The 18,723-nt window shown below is 40.3% G+C and overlaps 1 protein-coding gene across 1 annotated transcript in view; it reads left to right on the top strand.

Annotated features, from left to right (window-relative positions):
* The window catches only part of LOC143132185 (uncharacterized), a 223,345-nt gene that overhangs the window by 203,564 nt on the left and 1,058 nt on the right, over positions 1-18,723 (top strand). The window contains exons 55-57 of the mRNA XM_076291544.1: positions 14,261-14,434; positions 15,087-15,260; positions 15,385-15,558. Coding sequence (XP_076147659.1) covers positions 14,261-14,434; positions 15,087-15,260; positions 15,385-15,558 — 522 coding nt within the window. The remainder of the gene's footprint in view (positions 1-14,260; positions 14,435-15,086; positions 15,261-15,384; positions 15,559-18,723) is intronic.

The following is an 18,723-nucleotide window of genomic DNA, read 5'->3' as shown; positions in this document are numbered from 1 at the left end:
ATACATCTGCTTTATGCCGCAGAATTACATTATATTTGGCTGACTGCAGACGCGCCACTTCCCTCCCGATATTCCAAGATTAAGATAGTAGCCTATACAAAAAGCATACTATCATAAAAATTCGTTAAAACGAATAGCAATTTGCAATTTGACAAAACACTGGTCCTCATTTTGCGAATGCGAGGACGATATGAGCCTGTTGCATTTAGTTAGATGTCCGAGTCACGCATGTTTGAAAACCACTGGCTCGTAATCACAATAATTTAACACACGACAGTTGGATAGCCTACTTCATCATGTCCCCATGCCTACATTTTTGTGAGTAGCATAGAGATCGTTAAAAACAATAAAGTAGCCTATGTCTCTCCGTTTGGGACATCGAAAACGTATATTTTTAATAGGGTACCGTCGGAGATGCTGACTGGCAAAGGCCTCGGGATAACACGTTATCTCCACTATCATCAGTCATGCCCCTTGATCAAAGTGGGGAATTAAATAAAAGTTTGAGAACCACTGGCTTAACAAGTTACCTGCAGTCCAGAGCAATATTCTGATGATCGGCGATGATATCGGCAAATGTTTGTTTTCCAAAGTAAGAATTTCACTTGACCATGCACCTTCGACAATGAATAGCTCATTACACTTGATACTGTTAAACGTAGGCCTAACTGGTATCATTACAAACATTATTCTGTGTCCTAAAACTGGCATATTTTATGGCAATGTGTCATGTAAATTCGTTGCAAAATCTAGAGAAATGTGTGAGGTGGTCAGCGGGGGACAATTGAGACACACATTGGATTGTGTTATTACTTGAACATTCCACACATATCCACAGCTGTGGTAGGCCTATCAGGGGCAGGAGGATTACTGTTAGCGCAGGCTTTATATAAAATTCTTTAACAGAAGGCCTCGAATGCAGGCTTGCCCTGTGGTTTGCGCAGCCTACAGTAAATAACAGACCCGCCACAATGTGCGGTATGATGCTTTATTACGAGCAAGATGTTTTTGGTGCCCTATACATGTTCTTAAATAACAATGATCATCAGTAATATTCGACCATTAATTTGTGTAAATGAGCAAGCGTGACCACCTTGATTGGCTGATGATTGTAACGCGGGCATGATTCCAAACACCTCCCTTACGAGAATGAGTGACAGGTGACAGGTCTCAGAATGCGTGCGCTACACAAGGACGGAAGATGATGAATAACTGGGGCCATAGGCTATTCAGAAAGGCTTTTATCTTACCACTAGGAGTAGGCTACTCCTAAATCACACTAAAAGATTTTAGCTTGGAGTTTTCTCTTAAAAGTTATTCACAAAGCCTTTCAGACAACTGCTAAACTAGGAGTGAGTCTTCGTTGCTATAGATGACGTCATTACTCATGCACGAACTTGACTGAAGTGACCACCTTGATTGGCTGACGATTGTAACGCGGGAATGATTCCAAACACCTCCCTTCCGATGATGAGTGACAGGTGACAGGTCGGAGAATGCGTGCGCTACACAAGTAGTGAGAAGGACGGAAGATGATTAATAACTGAATAAAAAGGCCTAGCCTAAATGAATAAAGAGTAAGGCAAAACAAATAGCCTAGTAGCCTAATGAAACATAGGCCTATGGATTGATGCAGTACCTTTGCAACATTATTAAATTAATCTGTCACCATATGCCTAGGCTACGTTTGCAAAGAGAACATTTTAATTTGATTCCCAATGAAATGTTACATTTAATTTACATGTTAACAATGAGTAGTTTTGGTTGTTGTTTGTGGCGTTATTGCATTCCTTTTATGAATGCAAAATTGTTCCCTCGAGATTGGAAGCTCCTGTTGCCGCATAGCACATTTCAAAACATCGCAGCGTAAAATGCCACAAAAAGCTGTTTATGAATAGGTCTTAGTGAGTTAGGAGTCCTCTCGAATTCTTTTAAGCTGTCCCAGACTTGTAGGTGCTACTTTTTGGTCTAAAATGCTTCGTGAATTACTTTTTGTGAAAAAATTAGGAGTCCTAAAGTTAGGAGTGACACGCCCATTATTTTTAGGAGTGGCTCCTAAATTCGCCAGTTAGGAGCTACTTTTAGCCTTAAAATTCTTTGTGAATACGGCCCCTGAATAAAAAGGCCTAGCCTAAATGAATCAATAATAAGGCAAAACAAATAGCCTAGTAGCCTAATGAAACATACGGATTGATGTAGTATCTTTGTAACATTATTAAATTATTCTGTTACTATGCCTACGTTTGCAAAAGAGAACATTTTAATTTGATACACAATAATGTTACATTTAATTTACATTTTGACAATGATTAGCCTAGTTTTGGTTGTTGTTGGTGGCGTTATTGCATGTTAGTTATGCCTACAATGCAAAATTGCTTCCTCACTATTGAAAGCTACATAGGATTTCAAAACACGGCAAAATGCCGCAGGTTTGTGAATAGGTCTGTGAATTCTTTTAAGCTGTCAGAGGTGGGAAGGTGTGATTTGTTGGGGGGCAGGGCCGGATTAACTGGTCACAAATGTCTGATGGCCCCCCTTCCCCCCCAGCCAACGTGAATCGGGTGGTCGGCTGAAGATTTTTCCTGCCATCTAAGGCAGCGGTCCCCAACCACCGGGCCGCGGCCCGTACATTCCTAACCGGGCCGTAGTCTACGACATGAGTTTTTAAAAAATGCATGCAAACTAAACTCAATTTAATTCGCAATAATGTCACGTTTTTACATGGCATAGGCCTATATGCAGTTGTTTGATTGCACGCATGTTTGCATTTTGCAAGGTCTATTTTCTTACGTCTGTCCCGCCTTCAACACTTTACATATTGCCTTCAGCGCTGCGCAGCCTCAGGTCAGCTCACTTCACTTGATCAGTTCTTGGCGAACGGTAGTGTCACACGAAGTTAGCTAAACTGCTAGAATGAGCAACAAAAAACAAGCATCTTTAGCAGACACTGGCCAGGGTGTTTAAGTTGCGAGAGCCGCTGCAGAGATTTCTTACAGAAAAAAAGTCACCGTTAGCTGCACATTTTAGTGATGAGGACTGGGGGTCAAAACTCGCTTACCTATGTGGCATATTCGGGTTGCTTAATGACCTCAACCTGTCACTCCAGGGGAGAATGACGACTGTCTTTAAACTGGCAGATAAAGTCGCTGCATTTAAAGCCAAGCTTGATTTGTGGGGACGAATGGGGACTGGGTGTATTTGATATGTTCCAAACAGTAGTGGGGGTTTTGGGAGAGACTGAGGCAGGGCCCTTTCTCTTGCAGCTGGTGCGCGATCACCTTGTTGCGCTTTCAAATGAGTTTGAGCGTAAGGCTACTTCCCATCCTCCAAAGATCCACGGCAAACCAATTAGTGGGTCCGCAACCCATTTGTCAATATCCCGAATAGTCCTAACATGTCAGCGCAGGAGGAAGAGCAGTTGATCGAAATTGCAAATGACGGTGGTCTTAAAAGTGTGTATGAGGAAACCTCTCTGGCGGGTTTTTGGATCAAAACCAAAGCAGAATATCCCGAGATAGCCGTAAAAGCGCTGAAAATGTTGCTACCATTTCCCACCACGTATCTATGCGAGGCCGGGTTTTCTGCAATGACTGCGACTAAAACCAAATTGCGCAATCGACTGGACATTTCAAACACACTGAGGGTGTCACTGTCTTGTTGCAGGGAAACAAGCACAGGGCTCCCACTGATTCGTAATGCACGTTTAGTTCCCATGTTTTGTTCCCATATTTTGTTAAGCATGTTCACACTTGATAGATGTAGCTTCAAGTTGTTCAATTTTCATAGTTCATATTGTTCCATTTTCACTTCTTCAAGTTCACGTTTTTCACGTTTTTAAGAGTTCGTTACCTTCACTGTTCATACATAACTGGAGCTAGTTCTTTTCAAGTACGCCCCCCACGGTCCGTGAAAAAAATATGGGAATCAAACCGGTCCATGGTACGTAAAAGGTTGGGGACCCCTGATCTAAGGCACGAGCGCACATGTGAGGCCAAGCCTCACCAAGTAGCTTGTTTGTTTACAACTAACATTCCATTTAATTAAACTGCTTTATAGGCTATGCCGAAATAGTTTTCAACATTTTGAATATTAGTGTCGGGTGAATTGAAATGTTCTCAAAGTAGCCTTATGGCTGAAAGCTGCTTGGGATCCCCCCCGTCAAGCAATATAACCATACAAACGCGCTTCCTGCACTCATTGTTTCAAAAGGAGTAATTTTGGCTTTGTCAGAACTGAAGAGCTGTTGACGGCACGGCACGGTATGCCCAATGAAAATAAATTAACGCAACGCAATGCAACACAACACAGACACCGCTTCTCTCGCGTCAGTCACTGACATGAACGAAACACAGAACCCGCTTCTCTCACGGCAGTCACTGACAGTAGCCTAGAATAAATGCATGGGGAAAAACACTTCCCCATGACAAAGACATCGTAAAACACTGAAAGTTAATATTTTGTCACTAGCAACATATCGGAACTCCCCCTACCGTCGGTCCCGTATTTCCACCGTCTTGCGTGTACGTGTCACTTATATCCATTTCTATACAAACCAAGACAGCGGACTCCTAAAGAGACGCAACCACCCACACCATAGGTGTATCTAAATTAGCTATGTACCAAAAATGACATTTTACCGTGACTCAAAGAGCTGTAAACAGTGTTGTAAGGCTGCGTGTGTACACAACCGCTTGGAGCTCCAGTGGAATTTTAATTTCACGACAAGAATTCTCGGTCTAACCGTCCATGTGCCGTTAAGAACCAAACCAGATTTTGTTCAAATCTACACACCTATGGCTACTGAAAAATGTAAGGTTAATTTAGCAAATGTTATTTTGAAGTGTTAAAAAAACATCGTTGTTTTAGAATTTCTGAACAAAAGTGGTGATGATTGGGGGTGTTATGATACATCTGTCCTTTGTCAAATGTGTTATGTTCCAAGTAGCCTTTGCGTAATTCTGCTGCATAAAGTTGTATGTTTATGACATTTAAGTAAGGAAAACGATGATTTGAAGACATCTGTTTCGTTGGAAGGGCAAGGGGTAGCAACAGGGCAACACAGAGACAGGCCCGATGGCAGGGTTGTTATGAGAGTATTAAAATCTGGGATAGCCTATTCTACGGCAAGACAGCGGGGGAAAGTTAAAATACGTGATAAACACGGAAAAAGTTGGCATGCATTTTTTCGGTCCCAATGCACAGGGATTATTTGTCATATTATTAATCACATATGATTATTTGTGAAATTGTGCAAACAGGCGCAACACATTTGAAAAGGAAGGACTGGTAGCATGCAAGCTCACGAAAGATTGATTTAAGAACGTTATCACAGTGTGTGGCTGTGGCGCAAAGCAGCGCAAACGGAAGACATGCGACAATTGGCAAGGGGAGGGTCATATCTTTTTTAACAATTCTGTCGGAGGGTCATTGAACAATTTCTAGCAGGCAAGGGAGGGTCATGCAACTTTTGACTGAAGCACTCAAAATTCCTCCGGTGGCCCCTTCAATAAATAACGAACAGTCCCTAGATTGCTGCTGGGCTATATGTCTTGGTTCATGTCCGTTCACAACTCATTGCCGTCAAACGCGTAGCCTATCTCGCGGTTGCATCCATTACAAACAAACATGCAATGTGAACGTCTGGGATTGGGAAAAGCACTAAATGCTCTACTGAATAAGCACGAAGTCAAACCTTTAAATGAAAAACACTCTTTAATAATCAAAAAAATAAACCGCTAATGAAGTAAACTTGTGACCTTAAAAAATCGTTATCGCCTGTAACTCCGTGATAACAGGACGTAACAGGAAGGCATTTGGCTGAGCAACGGAGGTTAATATGCTCTATATTTTGTCCAAATGATGTCTGTCTATCATCGTTGCACTCGGAGAAAACCAGAATGTTTAATTTGTCCTGCGTTTCTTCTACGGCTGCAAACGGGATTCACTCGCAGTTAACCAAATATTTCTTTATTAAGGCAGGGCAGGCATATTTCTGGCTATTAAATTATTTCTAAACCAGTCTGCTAAAGTCTGTAGTGAAGTCTGTGTAGGGTTTTCCAGGCTCCATTTCTTTTTACGAGACACCCTGCTCACTTGAGCCATCTACCGGTTGTTTGGGTTGTTGCAGCGTCTCACTGGGAAAATACAAATTAATGTCGCGTGATACCGCGTGGCCCCACGCGCGGACCGCGAGTGAAGCTGGCCAAGTCGAAGCACTGCCCACTGTAGTTTAGAAGTAGACAGTTTAAAAGTTGAATGTAGATAGACTGATAGTTTAATGTGTGTTGATAGACAAATAGTTTAAAGGCTCTAGATAGTAGATAGTTGACGATAACTAATAGTTGGAATGGCTCTAATGTTTGCTAGCAGTTATGTTAACTATGCTAACATAGCTAATTATGCTAACCAACTGTTGACAATGCGCTCTTACAATAACATATAAACAACTCGCCATAGACTTCTGACCAGGTGTACAATAGCGATTTTTAGACAATGTGCCAGGCCCCTCCCTAGGTTGTTAATTGCCACACCCCTGGGCGCATTGGTTAAAAAATAAACGTGCAAAATACCTCCCTAAACTACATTTCTAACTCTGTTACACCCACCTCCCCTGAATTTCGTAAAATTCGAGCAGCAACCAAACAGTACTTCCAAAGGCAAAAAGTACACTACTGTCAAACACTAGACAGAGGGTCACCAATTAACCCTTTAGCCGCCAGGGTTTAAAAAGAATAAATTGGATTTGTACATCAAAATTTCTAAATGCCATGGCTTGCAAGTGGTCAGAGATAAAGTCCTACTGTAAATGTGAAAATCATTTAGTATGAACAGAAGTTTATGAATGGGGTAAATGTACTCATCTAATTTGCATATTATGACGTCACTGGATGGTAACCACCGTGAATTATGTACATTTCAGTAAGTACTACATGTTGAACATATTTGAGCAGTTTTACTTTCTTTTTTTGTCATTTCACCGACATAACAAATGAACAGGAATACAGTCACATGTAAACCAACAATAGTAAACTAGAATTGCGGTTCCGAGGAACTGCAAGAGTGGGTTTGATCAGGGGCATGGAACTCGGCCTCATCCAAGGATTCCAACGGTACCTCATTTATGAAAATCGGGCACACGGATCAAAAGTTATCTGCATTAACGCAACATCCAATAAGCTAAAACGCATAAATATAGTGGTTGCTATGCTGGTTGCTAGGGCAATCATGCTGGTTGCTATGGTGGTCACTAGGTTAGAAGGCCAGGCCTCCTGAGAGGCCTGAAGGGTCCGTTCTGAGGTTGTTGGCTGCTGGAACCGAAAAATGGACTGCATTTTCTTAAAAGACAATGTGACTGAATGTGACTGAAGTGCGGGCAAAGTTTGCACAGAAATGTACGATATTTCCCACCCTCATCGACCTTGTCATAAAACTTGTTTAAATGATCACACGACGCCTCCTTGCTGCTTTGTCGTCTACATCAGCCTTTCTCAAACTTCTTTGACCTGAGGCCCAGTCAAGGCATACTTTGGGGTCATAGGGCCCACCTACATGAACCCACCCCTCCTCCCACCCCCCCATCAAATTGTAACGATATCACAATTATTATTATTATTTTTATACTATATTGCCTACATGCACTTCAAAACAGTCAATGTTTAAAGTGCTAAGATTGTTCACAAAAGTTTGTGAAAGCATGCACATCAGAGTACTGCTTTACTAATGTAAAATATAATTAGGCCTACACTAGTTTCATTGTTTTTGCATTGTTGCATGATTGATATGCTATTTAATTACATTTCATTTGAATGCCTGAATGTAAGAATTCAGGAAACACAATACCAGCTTTTAACATTTCTGTTGTTTACTAGTTTATGTAAATCACATAACACATGAACTGTTTACATACTAATGATAGCCCATTACTGTACACAATAATACTGTGCCCATTCATTAATATATATTAAACATCAGGCGTCTTGTTTACACATTTAAACCATATTTGCACTTCGAATTTCGCTTCCATTTTTCCAATTGTAGTAACTATATCTACGAAGTCTAAGGAAGATAACCATGTAGTCCGTTCATAGATAAGATACATTTTGACAGAACTACAGACTTCGTGAGCCTAGTAGCCCTACCTAAAAAGACTCCATTCACTTAATTGCAAAATCGCGGTTGGTCTGTTTACACATTAAAACCATATTTACACTTCGAAAATCGCTTCCAAATTGTAGTAACTACATCTACGAAGTCTAAGGAAGATAACCATGTAGTCCGTTCATAGATAGCCTACATTTTCACAGAACTACAGACTTCGTGAGCCTAGTAGCCCTACCTAAAAAGACTCCATTCACTTCATTGCAAAATCGCGGTTGGTCTGTTTACACATTAAAACCATATTTACACTTTGAAATTCGCTTCCAAATTGTAGTAACTACATCTACGAAGTCTAAGGAAGATAACCATGTAGTCTGTTCATAGATAATATAAATTTTGACAGAACTACAGAGTTCGTGAAAGTAGCCTAGTAGCCCTACCTAAAAAGACTCTATTCACTTAATTGCAAAATCGCGGTTGGTCTGTTTACACATTAAAACCATATTTACACTTCGAAATTCGCTTCCAAATTGTAGTAACTACATCTACGAAGTCTAAGGAAGATAACCATGTAGTCTGTTCAACGATAAGATACATTTTGACAGAACTACAGACCTCGTAAAAGTAGTACCTAAAATTAGTGTGATAAATGGCCATCACGTAGCCTAAAGCATATAGCATATGACAACAGCAAATAGCTAACGTTTACGTTAGCCTAACTTACTTATCGTTGACGTTGACCCGACACGTTCATAAGTTAGACCATAGACTGATAAGGACGTCCATCAAACAAAAAGGGTTCGTTCGATGTCTTCAAATTCGTTCAAATTCCGTGTGCATCCTGTGTATCTTTCGTGCTGCTATCCTGTTACCTCTTCCTGCTGTTCTGGCAACAAGGTTTCACGGGAGATTACGCCACATCCCAGAGAGTTGTGTTGTCTCAAGATGGCGCCCGTCTGTGTGAACGAGACGTGAACGGTACTGTTTTTCTTTTTAATAAACTGCCTGTAGACTTACACAGTTCTGAATGCTTCGGTTTACATGTAGATACCTTCATTATGCTACGGTGTAAGTGTGTTGCTATTTGGAGCCTTGGTAGCTATTTATTTTTACTACGTTTAGTTCAAGTGCTCTGGTTCAAGCATCGTTGTGTTTGGTGGGTCAGGTGACGAGCCGTCGGATCACAGCACAGCACCCAGAATGCATTGCAACACACCGTCTTAAAGGGACTCATCGTTAGGTCGGCTTTAAATAGCATACAGAACCTATAGTAATATAACGTTGTCTGTAAGCTCCACAGATCGTGGCAAGACAATTGAATTGATTGTGGACTTCTTGCTGGGCAACGATGAGTAACTTGAATAGTAATGCTGCGTGGATGTGCATGATATCTGTATGAAAGTGTGTTTCTCAATGTAATAATCTATACTACTGTACACATGACTAAGTTCGAATGGAGCTAACTGGGCATAGGACTGGGCTGAATGGATTGGTAAAATACTTTATTTTTTATTTTTTTTAATGACCTATATGAACATGGTTTGGCTTTAAAAAAAAGATGAGACAGCGCGATCTTTTTTTACATTACCTTTACACTTAGTGCTGGCAAGGCATTGGACTGGGCTTCATTCAAGGATTCCAACGGTACCTCATTCATGAAAATCGGACATACTGGTCAAAAGTTACATGCACACACCTTCATATACACAGACAGCCCAGCCCAGCCCATTAGACATTGCCAGATGGCTTAGAACTCTGCCAGGTGCAAGTAATCAACTCTAGCAGCAGAGTTTTACCAGGTGCAAGTAATGAGGTGCTGTGATGTCATAAAGCCCCAGCATTCCGCCATTCATTTCAATGGGGCCCAAAAACGCAGAAAAACCGGAATACCGCGAAAACGACAAGGGCCAGCGACACGAAAGTAACAAGCAAGTTACACCGGTTCGGGCCTGAATTTTTGGAGTTCGAACCGCGTCGATCTAGGTTAGAAGGCCAGGCCTCCTGAGAGGCCTGAAGGGTCCGTTCTGAGGTTGTTGGCTGCTGGAACCGAAAAATGGACTGCATTTTCTTAAAAGACAATGTGACTGAATTTGACTGAAGTGCGGGCAAAGTTTGCACAGAAATGTACGATTTTTCCCACCCTCATCGACCTTGTCATAAAACTTGTTTAAATGATCACACGACGCCTCCTTGCTGCTTTGTCGTCTACATCAGCCTTTCTCAAACTTCTTTGACCTGAGGCCCAGTCAAGGCATACTTTGGGGTCATAGGGCCCACCTACATGAACCCACCCCTCCTCCCACCCCCCCATCAAATTGTAACGATATCACAATTATTATTATTATTTTTATACTATATTGCCTACATGCACTTCAAAACAGTCAATGTTTAAAGTGCTAAGATTGTTCACAAAAGTTTGTGAAAGCATGCACATCAGAGTACTGCTTTACTAATGTAAAATATAATTAGGCCTACACTAGTTTCATTGTTTTTGCATTGTTGCATGATTGATATGCTATTTAATTGCATTTCATTTGAATGCCTGAATGTAAGAATTCTGGTTCAAGCATCGTTGTGTTTGGTGGGTCAGGTGACCAGCCGTCGGATCACAGCACAGCACCCAGAATGCATTGCAACACACCGTCTTAAAGGGACTCATCGTTAGGTCGGCTTTAAATAGCATACAGAACCTACAGTAATATAACGTTGTCTGTAAGCTCCACAGATCGTGGCAAGACAATTGAATTGATTGTGGACTTCTTGCCGGGCAATGATGAGTAACTTAACTTGAATAGTAATGATGCGTGGATGTGCATAATATCTGTATGAAAGTGTGTTTCTCAATGTAATAATCTATACAACTGTACACATGAGTAAGTTTGAATGGAGCTAGCTGGGCATAGGACTGGGCTGAATGGATTGGGAAAATACTATTTATTTATTTTTTTAATGACCTATATGAACATGGTTTGGCTTTAAAAAAAAGATGAGACAGCGCTTTGCGCTGTCTCATCTTTTTTTACATTACCTTTACACGCTGGCAAGGCATTGAACTGGGCTTCTTTCGAGGATTCCAACGGTACCTCATTCATGAAAATCGGACATACGGGTCAAAAGTTACATGCACACACCTTCATATACACAGACAGCCCAGCCCAGCCCATTAGAGCTCTGCCAGATGGCTCAGAACTCTGCCAGGTGCAAGCTTAAACAATTAGAGCTGTGATGTCACAATCGAATTAGAATCCTTGAACATTCCGCCATTCATTTCAATGGGGCCCAAAAACGCCGAAAAACGGGAATACCGCGAAAACGACAAGGGCCAGCGACACGAAATCAACAAGCAAGTTACACCGGTTCCGGCTTGAATTTTTGGAGTTCGAACCGCGTCGATAGCTCAAACGGTCTAGGAGCAGTAGTTCGGCCAAAAAGTGGGTGAAAAAGAAGATATAAGAAAACTTAAGAAGAACAATAGTGGGCTTGCTCCGCAAGCCCACAGCATGGCTGAATAAATAAATAAAGTAAACTTAAGAAGAACAATAGTGGGCTTGCTGGATCAAACCCACTAACTATTACTATAATCACAAACCCTATGCTACTATACAATAAAGTAGCCTGGTCAAATCAGTTCCTATTTCTACTTCCAGAGTCCTATTTTTACAACCCCTGCTGTCTATACCACGTCCATTACGGACACTATCATCACTATTGCCACTGGCACCTCCAGCTATGTTGGGCAAAGGGTCGAAATAAGCATGGTATGCTTAGTGGACACTATCGCAAAGACGTACCTCCATTCACAGACGCACCGTGACTATCAGTCAATAGACGATCGATCATATTCTCCAAAAGGCAGATATTCTCCTTCAGAATCAGAATAGGTGAATAACAGATCCAAGACTTCATCACACGTGAATTTTTTTTTCAACACTTGGTGTATTTCTGCTTCAATTTGTGCAAAACTATGGCCCGCATCGCTTCCGCGTTATGGAGGAAATGCACGTCTTCTTCGTGTGTTTCTCGCGTGTTTTTCGCATGCTTCCTGAAAACTTTGAAAAAAAAGGTTGAGCTTGAATGGAAGCTCTGGGTGTCTGCCAACTAGTGGTCAAGAGTACAAATGAGATTTTACACTGTACTCGTGTCTATCGTCTGTTTTATTCAGTAATGACGCTTGTCGCAATATTGCGACATGGGCGGTTAGAGGGTTAAAGGACAGCCAACCACAAAGGTATCCAATAAGTATGAAGTGGAAGAAGAGGTGCGCAAACTCTCCAACCAACCACTGGCAGTAGGGTGCCTTATATACCCCACGAGACCTATTTACAGCCACTAAGAAAAGAAAAGAAAGCAAAAAAAAAAACAGAAAAAATTTCCATAAAGCTAATGAGAAATAACCTGACTCCGCCAGATGGATTTGCTCCGCATATCTATCTGGGAACTTTTCATTGAAGAACTTTTGGGAAGGGGCGGAAATACTGGTTAGCTGATTGGATAAACCATCTGTCTATCACCACATTTGTTGGTTATTGACGGGCCAAATCAACCAATTAGATGAACAAAATGTTCTTCTAATGCCTTCATGTAACATACAATTAAGTTAGGTAAAAAAACGAACGTTAATATGTTTTAACTTACCATTTGTATGTGACATGAACCTAATCAACGACAATTCCCATCAAGTTTTCACGGTAGACCCTACACTTCTGAAGAAAGTATATTCCTCCATTATGAACTGGAATCGGCCGTGGAGGATGTTTGTGTCGTTCATTCCTCCCAGCTGCATGGCTGAGACTCATAGCTTCACAGCTGACCCAGGAATACTTTCTAATTTGAATAAAACTTGCGCAATAGCTATGCTCATCTCATCTGTGGATGCCGTCATGTTGTTCGTTGCGTCACACCTCAACCCGCCACAAAGCCAACGCTGATTAGACGTTCGTTTGGTGAACTGCTCCAAATTATCTTTAACGAAAAGTTGCCAGACTGATCTGCGAGTGAAACCCTGAAGCTCACGAGATCAGGATGGTCTCACGAGGCTAAATCAGAAATCACATAACCATGTTACCAAACGTGTGTATGACCTCAACTCTAACTATGTCTAATCATGAAAAACCTGAAACACTGACCTGCAGATAGCCTGCATAGACATATGTGTGTGAACAATATCTTGCCTTGACATAGTTTGAATCAATCTGTCAACTGGTTTGAGAATCTGACCAAATCTAGACCTCACCTGTGTGGATGTACTAGGATTGTGCTAGACTGTGAGACATAAGCTGTGAAACACTGTGAAACATTGTTTATGTCATTAGCTTTGTCTGTCTGTGTATATTACTAATCTGTGTAGATATAATATCATAATCTGTCTGTGTGTGTTACTATATTACTAATATATTAATTAAGCTTTACCAACTTTATTATAAGGGGCCCCACGTTGATAGCTATATATTACTAATATATGAATTAAACTTAACCACCTTTATTGTAAGGGTCCTATGAGGAGTGGTTCATATTGGGATAGGCAGAAACACAGTTTGATAACAATTAGTTAAATAATAATGTCATTAACTTTTATATTACATATAGTTTGTAAAAAACATTTAACATTTAAATGATGCAAGAAATAACTGTTCATTAGTGCTAAAATACATTTAGTTTACTATTAACACATATTAATACAATATTAGATTGTTTTTTATTTGTTGAACAATTAACATACAAATGTTATGCATACAACAAATACTTAATTAATGATAAAGAAAACTATTAACTTGTGTCAAATAGATATTTTAGTAACAATTAACAAATATTAACAAAGGGTTAGGTAATGACTAGTTTGCTATTTATTATGGCACCTTATTACAAAGTGTTACCAGAATATCTTTTAGATGCTGAAATGTATGTTTATTTTTATGTATATGGTTATTAACAGACGCTTTTGTCAAAAGCAACTTACAATACATTATTTTATAGTAATATCATATGGCCTAAATTTAGAAATACCAACAAGTAGACCAAATAGAATTAACAATCACAGATAAAGTGTTGGAGGGTTATGCTGTATGTGTAACTGTATGCTGTATGTTTCCTTCTCAAATATGTAGTAGCATCAAACAAATAATGAATGATCATTGACATGAATATATTCTTTCTCTCTCTGTAGGTTCTTGGAGAGTGATGCTGCAGAGGAAGCCTGTGCGTATCTTACTTCAGTTCATGGTACAAACCCCTTACTCCTGACAGAGCTGGATCTGAGTGGGAAGAATCTAGAAGACTTACAAGTAAAGCAGTTCTCTGCTCTACTGAAGGATTCACACTGCAAACTGAAGATACTTAAGTTAGTGCTTCTATGTTTTCCAGCCTTTCTATTTGGATTTCTGCTTTCTACTTAACAACTAATCCTTGTCAAATTACCGCCTGTTTCTGACGCTGTTTGCACCTTAAAACATGGCATTGTATGGACAAAACTGATCCCACATGGATCAAAGCACATTTTGCATGCCATTGGAGCGCAGAATGCCTATCTGCACTTTTGTTACTGATGCATATGCATTTATGGGAGGGCGAGGGAAGGATAAACACATGGGAGGAGAATAGCGTTAATAGCGTGTTAATAGTGATTGATTAGGTATTCCGCCATATGTATGATAACAGCACGTGATTTGCGGTGAAAACCTCTTTTAAAAGCAGGTTTAATCCAAATTGCGGTTCAATGCGTCAATTAGAGAAACTTTCAGAGACAGCAGTATCAGTATCAGAGCACCAGATTTTCTTTATTGTGTCAAAAGCAACTTGACTTTTGTTTGCCTTTCTACTTTCACTTTCACGTCATCCACTTCCCAATCTGTTAGAAGTTTATACGTGCAGAGTATAACCACTGCTTGCTGACATCTTATTATCATGTATGATCGCTTAAATTCATATATCAATGTGATTGATATACAACATATTTGTGTTGATTCATTTATTTTTTATTGTTTTGATTGTAGGTTGTCTAACTGTGGATTAACAGAGACTATTTGCTCAGATCTGGCCACAGTTTTCAGATCAGATGGGTGCACTCTTAGAGAACTGGATCTGAGCAACGATAAAATACGAGATTCAGGGGTGGAGCTGCTGTCTGAAGGACTGAAGAATACACACTGCAAACTGGAGAAACTGAGGTAAGCCTATCCATTTGTAGTGTGTAGTGTGTGTGTGTGTGTGTGTGAGTGTGTGTGAGAGACAGAGAGAGAGAGAGCAACTTAACTAACTTGGATATTCAGACTTGTCGTTGTTTTCTCCCAGTGTGAAGTGCTGTGATCTGACTGAGAAGAGCTGTTCATCTCTAGTCTCGGTTCTAAGTTCAGACTCATCCAGTCTGACAGAACTGGACCTGAGTAGCAATCCATTGTTGGATTCAGGAATGACACAGCTGTCCAATGGACTGAAGAATTTAAAGTGTAAAGTGCAGATCCTGAGGTGAGTTCATGTCTGCCATAAATCACGCCCCACCCTTCTGCTGAAGTACTAGTGCTACATCAACCATAATGGCATTTCTGTACCTATGGACACCCAGGTTTGATTTCGACCTGAGGTCATTTCCTGATCCCACCTCCATCTCTCTCCCACTTCATTACCACCTGTCTCAACTGCACTGTCAATTAAAGCCAACCAGAAAACTCTTTAGTTTAACCCATGCTCTGGGATCAGTTGATCCAGTTATTTTTGCTTCTCTGAATACAACTATCTCTAGCAAACTGAATCTATATTGTTTGATGAGCAATACTGAGTAATGAGTTATGAACACATATTATCTTACTATAGACTACTGCACTGCAAAAACTTGCTGTCTAACCAAGTGTTGTTAATCTTACAAAATTAAGTTCTTATTTTTAGCATAAAGACACTTACCTAACATGAGTCCTTGAAATCCTTGAAAGTTTGTGAATCTGAATTTTTTTTTCAAGACCCTTTTTGAAAATAGACATAAATAGATACAGGTCCTTGAAAGTGCTTGAATTTATTTTGTACAAGAAGTTTTTTGGATTTTTTCCCCCATGAGATTCCCTTCGCTACGTGTCTCCATTATTTCGCCACCACTTTCGTATGCTTTGAGGTTTGTTTATTAAGTCAAGATGTGCTTGAGGTTTGTAGATTCATAATTTAAAAACTCAGGGCCAGATGTACTAACGCTTTTGCGCCGATTTCAGGTGTAATGTTTCGCAAGGTGCGTGTAAAAAAATGGCAGGAGCAGGAGCTGAAAATGTCAAATTCCGCTTTTCCTTCTCATGCATATGCATTCATAGGAGGGTCAGGGGAAAGTGGGAGTTTTGTGTAAAAAGATGAGAGGAGAAGTGTAAAATGTGTCTGTATGTATGAAAACTGCCCATCTATTTTGCGCCTAAATATTTCCGCCTTGTAAAAGCAGGTGTTAATCCAAATTGTGATTAAATGCGTCAATAAGAGAACCTTTCAAAGACAACAGAATCTATATATATACATTTCGCCAATAGTTTCACAGTCTGGAAAAAAATCTGACAGAACTGCGTACAGGATTAGCCAACACAGCAATTAAGTCATTTTCTGACACAGATACCCTACACATAAATCTATACATCAAATTACATAAAACAGCAGAGCAGGTAGGTACCCCAACACTGACAAATAACTGGCTTGCACTGGAGCTTCTTTGAGCTCTCAGCAGCAGCCTCATGCTGTAATTATATGCCACTGTGAGCACCAGTTTTGCGTCTTTGTACTATATTAAAAGCAACCTTAACTTTTTATTGGCCTTTTGAATGTCTTACTTTCACTTTCACGTCATCCACTTAAACTTTCCTACTTGCTAACCTTAGATTTGACCAATCTTCCACAGCCTACATGCACAAGTAGTTGAATAGAACTACTGCTCTTCATTATCTTCCTACTTGTTGACATCATGTATTGTATTATTTCATGATCGCTAAACGTTTGATTCCTTTTAATGTTGTCATCAGTTAACTTCATTCAACTGCGCTTGTGATTGAAGTATGTTGCTCAGTTGTTAGCGTTTGTTATTCCACTGCTTGGTTGAATTTCCCATTGTTGGCCATATCACACTTGTATATTAATTCACTGAACTCATTGTGAAGTTTAACTGTCACGTTGCATCCAAGGTGTAAAAGACATTCAGAACATAGCAACATTTAGCATTTGACGAAGGTGGGTTTTAGCTAGTTGGATTTCAGTAGGCTAAGTAAAATAGCGATATTTCAAAGCTAAAGTTAATCAGAATCCTGGGATATGCCCGCTTGACAATCGGAGAGAGAGAACTAACGACTTCAGCCGGTTGAACCAGCCAAACGTAAGTTCCATCATAACCTAAGGTGGACGTAAATTGCCCCTACGGCCGAGTTTACGAACTACTAAAAAATAACAGGTTGCACCACGCAGATAGTTTAAACGTAACACTAAGTTAGAACTTAAGAAGTACACCTCCCAATCAGTAGGTGTAAGATTCATCATAAAAAAATTGTAAGAAAGTGATCTCAGCAAACTATTTTCAGTTCGGGGAACGTTCCGCAAACGTTCGCGGAAGGATGCGGGAACGTTTGCTGCTTGTTCGCTGCTAACGTTCCCTCACGGTTGTTCAGGAAAGTCTTCTTGACAGCGCTGGAATGTCCCTTCAACGTTAAATCTTTGGTTCCAGAAACGTTCGTGGAACGTTTTTTGACTCTTGTTTAAAACTCGAGCAGAAAAAAATCGGTTCCGGGGATGTTTGCGAAACGTTCTTTCAACCATGTCTAAAACTCGAGCAGAGAAAAATCGAAGCCTTCTAAGTGGACACTGAGTATGATTTGATTTGGGAGACATCAGCTTACGATAGGACAGAGTTCAAGTGCACGTATCAAATGTGATCATTTGATACGTGCAAGTCATTCTTTGATTATATACATTCATCATGTTTTCTGCGTGTATTCATTAGTACTCACCTCATGCCTATCTTTGGTTGAAACTTGGAGTGAAAAGTTTAGCGTTGTCAGGGCAACCTCCACAACGATTCTCTCTCTCTCTCTCTCTCTCACACACACACACACACACACACACACACAAACACACAGGCACATTATGCAAAATAAGCTTGTATGACACAATGACAGATCTACTCCACCGATTATACAAAAGTTAGTGGTGTTCGTTGATTATTAAAAACAAATATATCGGGGCAATATATGACTTCAATCCGTGTTATTTGCTATTGTGGAACTATTTTTTCAGATACCTTACAACCGTGTATAAATTTCCGCTTAAAATTTGAGTCTGAGGCATAGACAGTAAAAGAAGGTCTCGCGGGGGAAAGACTACAACCAAATATAAACAGACCGCCTTTCTGTTTCTGGTTGCGCGGTAATATCAACGAGCAATGAGTCTTTAACAGAAATCAATGGGATTTTACAAAATGCCAAATAAAACACGACAGAAACTGTATTTCGCTACACTACTTGATTTGGAACATCAAAGAACATCACTAACCACTCTAGCCTGGCTAACGTCAGACCTCATCTCATTGAGATGGGGTCTGGGAACTAGACATTAATTTTCTCGTATTTGAAACGTGGTTTACGAATGGCCAGAGCCGTTTATTGGGCACTACGAATGTCTATC

This window comes from Alosa pseudoharengus, unplaced genomic scaffold (assembly GCF_046254945.1).
Source record: "Alosa pseudoharengus isolate Yale_2024_CS ecotype anadromous, Long Island Sound unplaced genomic scaffold, YU_APseudo_1.1 YU_APseudo_1.1_scf_19, whole genome shotgun sequence".
Lineage (NCBI taxonomy): Eukaryota > Metazoa > Chordata > Actinopteri > Clupeiformes > Clupeidae > Alosa > Alosa pseudoharengus.
Note: the sequence above shows the minus strand (reverse complement) of the source record. Positions and strands in the feature narration are given on the sequence as shown.